This window comes from Limulus polyphemus, unplaced genomic scaffold (genome assembly GCF_000517525.1).
Source record: "Limulus polyphemus unplaced genomic scaffold, Limulus_polyphemus-2.1.2 Scaffold289, whole genome shotgun sequence".
Classification (NCBI taxonomy): Eukaryota; Metazoa; Arthropoda; class Merostomata; order Xiphosura; family Limulidae; genus Limulus; species Limulus polyphemus.
In genome coordinates, this window is record NW_013665899.1 from 290,406 (window position 1) to 301,081 (window position 10,676).

At 34.7% G+C, this 10,676-nt stretch overlaps 1 protein-coding gene across 1 annotated transcript in view; it reads left to right on the top strand.

Annotated features, from left to right (window-relative positions):
- Positions 1-7,632: 7,632 nt before the first annotated feature.
- LOC106457074 (atrial natriuretic peptide-converting enzyme-like) overlaps positions 7,633-10,676 on the top strand; it is a 57,518-nt gene continuing 54,474 nt past the window's right edge. Inside the window, exon 1 of the mRNA XM_022382897.1 lies at positions 7,633-8,415. Within this exon, the coding sequence (XP_022238605.1) occupies positions 8,398-8,415 (18 nt within the window). The 5' untranslated portion in view covers positions 7,633-8,397. The remainder of the gene's footprint in view (positions 8,416-10,676) is intronic.

The window sequence follows — 10,676 nt, forward strand, 5'->3', positions numbered from 1 at the left end:
CAAAGTACAGGATAGTTCTAGAAAGTAGAGGGCGTGGGAATAGTCACGTGATCTCGATGACGCAACAATGTAGATATTAATCTAATCAAAAACATCTTAGGTGTGAAAAAAATGTGCGGCCAAAAAAAGGATTGAGTGTGGGACTTAGAGGAATGAAATCCAAATTGGCGACCAAACTGGAAGATACACTCAGTGTTTCCCAAACTATGTTTCGCGGAACACTGGTGTTCCGTCCGAGATTGATAGGTGCTCCGTTAGAAAATCACGATTTTAAATTTTAATAAAATATTTAACACTTTTGTACTATCATAGCTTATCATGAAATATTTTCCCATGTATTAGAATTAGATAATATCGATTTTGTATTGAAGAAGAATTATAGAAGATGCCATATTTATTCTATATAATATCTTAGTGGAGAGGTTTGTATGTAAAATATATTCTAAGCATAAAAATGTAAAAATTCATTAATATGTAATTTGATCAAATAAATAAATGAATAATATACAAATCTAGATTGCGCTGCGCGTGCACACATACCCTCTACACGGATATTTCACGTATCTAGTGTTCTGGAAGCTTTTACTCAGTTGAAAAGTGTTCCGTGGCCAAAATAGTTTGGGAAACGCTGAATTATAGCATTCATAAGAATTTTACAGGAAATATTCATTCATTAGTTAGACAGGCCGCGTTTTTTGTTCAACTTGGGGCATGATGGTGGGTAAAACAAGGCAATCCATTAAAAAACGATTGGTTGTCATATAACTAATCAGAAAGTGCCACACCCTTATATAGTTTATGAAACAACAAGCAGTCATAGTATGTGTAGTAGAAGTAATCTTATTTAGTCGACATATAGTGGTGGTTATGAAGCTCGACTCGCAATCTGTAGATCAAGAGACCGAAATCAGTCGCCAAACGTAATCGCCATTTCAGCCACGAGAGCGTTATAATGTGAGAGCCAATACCACTAGTTGTTGATAAGTAACAGTTCAAGAGTTAGTGATTAATGTTGTTGACTAGCTGCCTTACCTCTAGTCTGCCAATTCAAAAATAGGTATGGGCCAAGATGGCTAACGCGATAGCCCTCAAGTATTTTGCGCAAAATTCAACAAACAACCAATTGATCCAATCATTCCCAGGACTGAAATATCGCATGACTACCGTGTGGAAATCAAAGTTTAGCTGGTCAAGGATACTTTAAACGAAAAATTATGCCAATACTTCATTTTTGAGTAATAGTTCTGTGCACAACGGTAAAGTAGCTACGTGAAACTGGCGCTGTTAATAGTAGAAGGCCGAAAACCTAAGTTCTTCAAAAGTGGTGTTAAAGAAGTCAGTGTTTTTTTATGATATAGAAGATCATCGAGTACAACTTGCTGTAAATACAGGTGTGATGTTTACCTCGAGAACTGTAAGATACACAATAGCACGAAGTGAACGTGCATCTGTTCGAAAACTGCTGCTGAGAAAAGGTAATCAAACCAAGGGTTTAAGATGAGCATTGGACCAAAGACAGTGGAATAAACAAATCTAGAGACATAAGCTCTTTACAGATGAACCCAACAATATCACTTTTTTCAGCAACTCTCGACGACAGTTTGTTCGAAGATAGAAAGGAGAACGGTATAATTATCAATGAACAGCATGCACAGAGGACACATGGTGGAGGATTGATACAATTTTGAGCTGCTTCTCAACCAATGGCATCAATGATATACACATAATTTATGGTGTCCAGCAAATCCTGTTCCATCATACCGTTTCATAAAGGCTACGACTCATTGGTCGGGAACTAATCTTCCAGCAAGACAATGATCCCAAGCCTACAGCAAATGTAATGGGAAAATATATTGACAGTAAAAAGTCTGATGAAACACTAATAACCATTGACTTAGCCTGCACAAAATTCTGATATGAGTATTCTTGAGATATAGGTTTATCTAAAAACTGAAAGAGTAAAAAGAGTTCAAACAACTTGGCTGAATTGTGAGAAGTAACATAATACCTTTGAACAAAAATCCACAGTCATACAATGATAAACTGTATAGCAACATGGAAACAAGATATACTGCTCCGTGTAAAGCAAAAGGTTCAAATATAAAATACTGTAGCATTATACAATTTATTCATTTTAGATTTGTATTTTCAACAATAATATTTGTAGCATTAATAAATTCACTATACTTTGCTGTTCTTCACTGATTGTGACTCTTGTTTGTGTATATATTATGTGTTTCCATAGTCATTTACATCACTGTGTGTATATTCTTAATGACTATTTTTGCTCAACAAATATATAAAATATTATTAAAATAAAATATAGCTACATCTTTGAATTTTAATGCTCGTTTACAATAGCAATCTAATTAATTTGATAAATTGTCTATAGATGGCGCTCAACATATCAAACTTACCTTGATGTACCATACCATATTATGGAAGTATTCTTTACAAGTCGTTTATCTCATTCCAGAACACATTAGGATATACGTTTTGTTTTAAGTTAGATTAAGTGTATAATCCTAGTATTTTTCTAGTTGAATCAATTAATTCTCAGTACTCGGATGTAATGCATAAAGATATAAATTTCCAAGACGAGAGAAAAATTGGGAAACATTCACACAAAAAATGAAATAATAACACAGTATCGACAAAGCGAAATTAGAAATGTATATATAAGTTTTACAATGTAAAGCATCAAATTATTTTATCTTTTAAACATTAAATTTGAAACTAATAGATTATCTTGGTTGAAATTTTAGCTTCGAAAATTTAGACAAAATATCATTCAGCATATAAAGCATGGATACACGTTGTCATAAATTGAGTTATGTGATATTTAACTGTTCATATTTCTATACAAGTGATATATTTATGTTTCTAGGTAGAAATAAGGATAGTACCTGAGAGGCATTTTATCAGTTAACACAACCTCAACTACATTTTTGTTTCCCGAGCAATGAAATAAGCGTACTCTAACGGCTTTGTAATATCAACTATTTAATATCAAATAAATTATATGACGAACAAGTCCATTCTTTGAGCAGAATTGATCACTTCATAAATGAGGAATCTTATTTTTCTTAAGATGCCTCGTGTAGTATTGTTAGTGAGTTCTGAATCATGTAATATTGTTAATGTGTACTGAATAACGTAACACTGTTAGTGGAATCTAAGTCATGTAATATTGTTAATGTGTTCCTTAATTTTCTTTACAGGGATATGGACAAACATTTTTTATTTCATTTTAATCCTTGTTCTTGAAACATCTCTCGATCATAAATCAACATAAATACTTATAGCTACTTTCCGAAGCCTTTTGTAAGATGATGATAATATCGTTTATTTTGGCCTGAACCTTTGATTTGATTTACTTTTATCAAAATGTTAATTATTTTTTGTGATTGTAAGCAAATACACCGACTTTTAGCAATGATTAACTCCTTAACAGTAAAGTCGGAGCCATATCTGTTGCTAAGCTACATACTTATATAGACCACCATAAAGTATTGAAGAATGTGAAAGATGTCATCTCAGATTGTAAAGTGGTGAACAACATTTATGGTTCAAGATTTTCCTGTGGGTCTCTCCTCTAACCACTATTTGGAACAATGTTCTAGCACTTGGTGGAGTGAGTTTCCTATGGGATTTTGCCATTTATTCACGGTTTCGAAATTAGTTTGAGGCTCCACGCGTGCTTTTTCTTCAGATGAAGAACTAGGAATCTAACCCGAAATGTCGTCTCGAAATTATAGGCCTTTGTGGAGTGAGTTTCCTATCGGTTTCTGCCATTTTTTCATGGTTTCAGGATGACGATTCAGGTTCCATGAATATAAACCGAAACGTCGTCTCGAAATCAAGAAAAACAAAGGAGAATTCAATAAAAAACTCATTCCACATGATGACAACACTGCTTGGGTGTTGATTCCAATACATAAAAATAAAGAATAATAAGGCTTAGCTACATGGGAATAAACTTTGTATGTGTTTTCAGTTCATAGCTTCGTCGAGGCCTTTCCTAACACAAAATTGCGAAATCATTAATCAAGTAAATATATTATGATCAAAAATAATAACTCAATCAGATTTCAGTTACTCTCATTCTCAATATTTATTGAGTGAGTTTTCAATTCTTCTCTTCAAAATCGGCTTTCTTCAATCAAAATAGAATACTGTCTGAATAAAGTTTCTATAAATACCTCTCACTTTTCATTTTATTTGTTACATTATATTCTGCTGTTAATGTAATGATAAATGATATTTTATTATTTTTGTAATCACTTTGTTCAATGCAATATTTTTAAAACTTTGTTTTTATTATATAGCAGCTGGCACGAAGAGAGGGACTGAAAGTATGCCCGATTGAGGTATTTTTCCTTATTCTCATATGTTATAATTTATATTTGTTTTTTTATGATTTATGTTAAACTTGCATAGTTTTCAGTGGGCGCTGGGGGTAATTGCCCTACTTATTCTTTAGGATCGGTTTAACTTGGACACTTGAATGATGTTTTATAATACATAACTTAGCATCGAACTCTTGTCACGATACAGAGTTTTATTGGATATCATTTACATGTAACGTTTTTTCCATCCCCGTAATTCCTCCAATGGTGAGTTCTTTTCTTGGAGTTAAAAAAAATGGTAACGGAATTGTTTTGGCTTAAAATGGCGATTGGAAATTTTTAGATAAATGCGTTTTTCTTTTCTTTCCATATTTCACTCATTTGTATAGTTTATTGACGTGGTAGTTTGAATTGTCAAAAAGTTTTGTTTTTATTTTCACGCAAAGATACACGAGGACTATTTGCGCTAGTCGTCCATAATTTAGCAGTGATAGACTAGAGGGAAGGCACCTAGTCAACACCATCTACCGCCAAACTCTTGGGCTAAATTTTTACCAACGAATAGTAGGATTGACAGTCACATAATAACCCCCCCCCCACCCCCACACACACACGGTTGAAAGGGCGAGCATATTCGGTGTGACGGGGATTCGAACTCGCGACTTGCAGATTGCGTGTCGAGCACCCTAATCACCAGGCAATGACAGGCAAAACTAAGAGTTGCTAACAAGTTACCCATTAGCTCAGCTAGTAGAACATGCGCTTATGCTTCGCGGGGTGTCGGAGTCTATGCTAATCGCATTTGATGGAAAATTTAATTGCCACAGAAAAACCGAAAAACTGAATTATGAAACTCCAAGAAAAATAATCTAAGAAGAATATGTATGTTAAAGAAATATAAAAAAAATGTAATGTATTCTCAACAACGAAACAAATATTGCTAACAATTATTGAAGTCGCATTTGAAGGAAACATGGTTTTACCTTCAAATATTCTTTAAAAAGTTGGATTATTTCCTCACGTCTTTACTCCACTTGTTCGTGGATGAGGACAGTATATAGTAATCTCTCTTTCATTCCTTGAATAATTCTGTTTTGTGTAAAATACCAATGTTACTTTTAAAAAAACATTTATGAAGATTGGTTGTTGTTGTTAAGTGCAAAACTACACAATGAGCTATGTGTGCTCTGCCCATAGTGGGTATCGAAACCTTAATTTGAACCTTATATTCCCTCGGAGTACCACAGAACCACCATTGCTGTAGGTTTTCAATGTACCGACGTGTTCCTCGTGTACTTAAGTAGCAAAATGTGTTCTTCAAACACCAGGGCGTGGCATGGTATGGTGGTTAGGGCACTCGACTGGCAATTTCCAGGTCGCGGACCCAATCTCGTTAACGAACATGTTCGACCTTTCAGTCGTAGAGGGCGTGAGGGTCAATCCCATTATTCATTGATGAAAAAGTAGTCTAGTTGTTGGTAGTAAGTGATGTTTACTAGCTGCTTTCCCTCTTGTCCATCACTTCAAAATTAGGGATGGCTAGCACAGATAGAATTCGAGTGGCTTTGTTCGGAGTTCAACAAACAAAGTAGCAGTCAAGATGTTTGTCAAAAAGAAGCTAAAAAAAACTGAAAAGTAGAAGAGCTGTATATGAAAAACGTTTCAAACACAAAGTTATTGACATTTTAGCTACGAAGCACTTCCTAACAAATTTGAAGTATTTAACAACACATGACAGAGTACATGTTGGAGTGTAAAGGTTTGTGTCAACGTTTTAATATTGTATAGTAATATATCCTGCTGAGACTTGGAGGCAAACAACATTCCAAGACCAGGCATCACTGCTAAAAAAGTAATGACTCGTTACATTGTATAGCCTGCTAAACTAACTGACAAGTCCTGTCTTTACTGTTGGTTAAAAAAAACAAACAACAATGATGCAATAAGTCTATGTGATTTGAAGGTAACAAGTATTTCAGTAAGACATTTCATTCTGATATAAAACGTTTTTATTAATTAAGCAGTGAACCTTATATCATCAGTTACACGTCAAATATTCGCCTACCTTGCTTCCTTCTTCTGGGATGAATCCAGTTAAATGTACGCTCTCTCTCTTCCGACACAGTACTTTATGTAGAACATTTACAGTTACTAGTTTATTTGTAAAAAAATGACTTATATAGCCAATACATGATGTAATAACGGATTTTGAATGAAGGAATAAAAATTTACATCTGTCTTTTTCTGGTCATCAACTTATTTTGTTCTTTGCAAAATATTATTCATCCCCTGGCGGATCAGCAGTCAGTTTACGGACATACAACGCTAAAATATGGGGTTCGATTCGTCGCGGTGGACACAGTAGGTATTCCAATGTGGCTTTGCTCTAAAACTAAACCAAAATGTAAAATATTATAATTGCATTGACTATGTTAATTTTGTGGAGAAAAAAAAACACAAGTAACGCACACAATATTTAGAACTTTGGGGGTACTTCCCCCCTTTTTTTTTACAAATTTCTTAAGGTCAGCAGAGTGAGGAAAGAAGATTTTCACCAAAAAACATGAAATTTTAAGAATATGTTTGATTTCGAAACGTTCATTGAATATGTTTACAATTGTTGCCGTGACTCTACTATTCGTGTTCACTGCTAGATTAACTGCGATTGGAACTACACGAATGGCTGGGACGACGCACTCACTCTCTGATTGCTCTTTTATTTACCAGTAATTATCAATGGGTTACATAGTATCTCTATAGTACTTCTTTTTTGCGAAACGATCGTTTTATGTGCTTTTAACGTCTATTAATAGTGTTTCATTCAGAAATTTGTGCGTGTCGTTTTTTTCTTCTTGCTACAGTTTTAACAAGTGATTTTTTGGCGTATTTTGCAACATATGATTTAGGTGAACTATGAAATACAGTTCAGGGTAAAAGATGTACAATCATACGGTGCCGCGGAACCAGTTTAAATTATTTTTGTTTTGTTTTGAATATCTTCAAGAATTTGTATTTGAGTAGAAAAAATTTTCGCAGTTAGTATTTTTGATACTTATTGTCCTGAGTCTAATAGGGTTAACAAAACAACCCCTTGACCGGTGAGAAATGAATTATGTGCTTAAAAAAATATAATATTTTGATTAGTGAGACAACAAACTATTCATATGTATCCACCTCCAACGTAAAACGCTAAGTGGCTTATCGCAGCAAGAACGTAAAGAGTGAGGCCTTATTCCACATTTTGATTACTAGTGATACGTAAGAGGATTATGTGAACTTTTTGTCTCACAACCTACGTTCCGGTCGGCTGGCAGGTCGCTTTAAATCCACGTTCAGACACGTTTGTGATGTCTTTAAAGAATTGTGCTCTGACTTAAACCTAGCCGAAATAACGAGTTTCGTCCCCACCTTTCATAATTCGGGCCTGGTTCCCCGAAGCATTACTATTGGCGGGATCACGTGCATTGACTAGAAAACCGGAAAGCGAGAGGTATAAACTGAACCACACACTCTGAAGTTCAGCCCACAGTGAGTTGCTAGAGATCCAGATCGGTCAAGGAAACCAGTTGTTCCTCTTAGTTTATGGACTGAGAATACAAGAGTATATTCGTGCTAAATCAGGAGTGTTCTTCTCTTGGTCAAAATAGACCGAGAATTACTAGGACAGACAATCTCTAAACGCTGACAACATCCAGAAGCTTTTCCTTTCATATTGATGTATTATAATATTCTATTTGTTGAATGCGGAAGTTCTTGAAATCCCAGCCCTCAGCCCATCTTTACTTCAATCACCCATGAACTCACCAACTCCCACTTAACGAACAATTGTAAATGTCGCCCGAGGTCACTGAAGGGTTCATCTACTAGCTCTGCCCGCCGTGACCTCTCGTCGTGAAATATTTTAGTCACGCTTAAGCTTCATTACTGTGTAAACCGGTTCCTAACGGGACTGAAATACGAAGAACGTTGGAAAAGAAAGCCAGTTTTGTTTTATTTTATTGGTGTTAGGTTGGACGAAAAATAGGAGAAAGCGGAAAATCTAGTAAATATGCCGAAAAGTTCTAAAGTAAGTATTAGTCCGATTATATGTATGTTGACAATATAAGCTCGTCTACTTGTATTTGAGTCATTAATGGGTTTTGTTTGTAAAAAGCACTAACGTTAGAAGAACAGAGTAAAGTGATCCATAAAGATGAACCGAGTGCCAAAGTCCCTGTTACAGTATACGTAATGGATGAACTAACCTTACAATTGATGCATTTTTGAAAGCAGAACACAGTATGTTAATTTATTATTGGTCAATATCTCTGAAAAAGGTGTATTTTTAGTTAAATGGCTTTAACTAACACTTTCTATTAGTTCTTTACCTAATTAAACGATAAGGACCGATTTTTGATTTGATAAATACTACAATTGATCTGGAAAACATTAAACTTGCAAGACCAACCCGAATTATATTCCTAAACTGAGTTTATGATTTGAAAAAATAGTAACTTAATGTATTTTTCGGTAGAATCAAACATGCACGTGGTTAACAGGAGATAATGGCGTAATGATGGATCTTATATATACTTATCAATTAGATACAAAGAGAAAGCCCCCAGTGGCACAGCGGTATGTCTGCGGACTTACAACGCTAGAAACCGGGTTTCGATACCCGTGGTGGTCAGAGCACAGATAGCCCTTGTGTAGCTTTGTGCATAATTTAAAAAAAACATACAAAGTGAAAAGTTCTATTTAGAGAAGGTTTAAAATAAAGTTTATAGAGTTTAGACGAATTTCGTTGTAGACATTGAAACGAGCGTTGAAAGTCTGTGTATGGCAAACGTTTCGGAAGGTGGTATTTATTGCAACATAAACGTGTTATTTCAGAGAGTTCATTGAAACTCTGAAAAATGAAATAAATAGTCAATAATTTATGAAAACAGCTGTAAAAGTCGATTTGGAATGTGACTTTTATTGTTGTACCTATCTTTGATTTAGTTCATATTCTACATAACGATGGTAAATATTGAAACGATAACAAGAGTTTATATTACCTTTCGATCTGTTTGTGTATCTAAATAATACTCGAGTGTATTGTTTGCATTTCTAAAAAATCTACGTTGTCAAATTCCTAATTTTACAATGTCGCACGTATTCAAATATAAATCTGAAATATATATAAGTTCACATTTTCCTTTTTTTTTCATTAATTTTTTATCTGTTTACGCATCTAACTTCTATTTTAATAATCTTACACCAAAAGTTTAAGTATAAAATCATTTTCCCTTTAGATATATATAGAACGTTATGTCCTACAGTTGGTTGGTTGCTTAAATTGCTTATGATTTACAGTTAATTTGTTCTTAGTTCACACAGTTCGAGCGTTAAAATGATAAATCTGTTAGAGCAGTGGTTCCTAAGCTTTTTTACTCCATGCCTCACCTCGACACCTCAAAAAATTTGATGCCCCCTTAATATAAAAACAAATTTGGTGTTGAAAAGGTATAATAATATAATGTAAAATTTAGAATTTTAACTTTGAATCACAGAACGTTTTTCGCTCTTCACACCCAAATGAAATTTTTTTCGTTATTGTAGCATTTTCAAATTGCTCCCCCCCCCCCCGTGGGGCGTTCACCCCACGTTCAGAATCACTGTGTTATAGCGTTTTGAGCTTCTGAAAAGGTCTGAGTTTGAATCATTAGAATTTAATAAAAATAAACTGTTGGCTGTTTTCAACTTTCACAGACTGTCTTACAAGAACTTGAACTGCTTTGTTGTTATTCGCGTTCCAGCTGTCGTTCTGCTCCTTCGGGCACTAGACACATCTGCCGGAAAGAACCTATACACATCTGCTACCTGAGGACGAGATTAACGCTCAGTTCAGCAGCTTGAATCATTGACGTCCAATGGTATATATATATATATAAAGAATCACAACAGATTAATATAAGAGTAAACATATGCATCACTGGTTACATCATTTTAAATTGATCAACTTTGGTGGCTAGCTAACGTATATAATAGACATTCTAAAACAAACAATAGTGTTAATAGCCATCAACAACTGGCTATGACGCATTCTTGGGAAGTTCTGGCTTATGAAGTCACAAGAAAAAAGATGATAACGGCATATTTTATACCAGCGATTGTTTTCAGGTGATGCCATTGCCACCTGCCAAATTCCTTAATCCAGGGGTTTCCAAACTGGGAGCCGTAGCAAGTACACAAAATATAGAATTATATTAAGGTACTCAGTATTTATAGATTTATTGAGTGGGGAGGGGGGCTTCAGTTATGCTGTGGAATGTTCTGGGGGGGCCTCTGTGCTGAGAAAGTTTG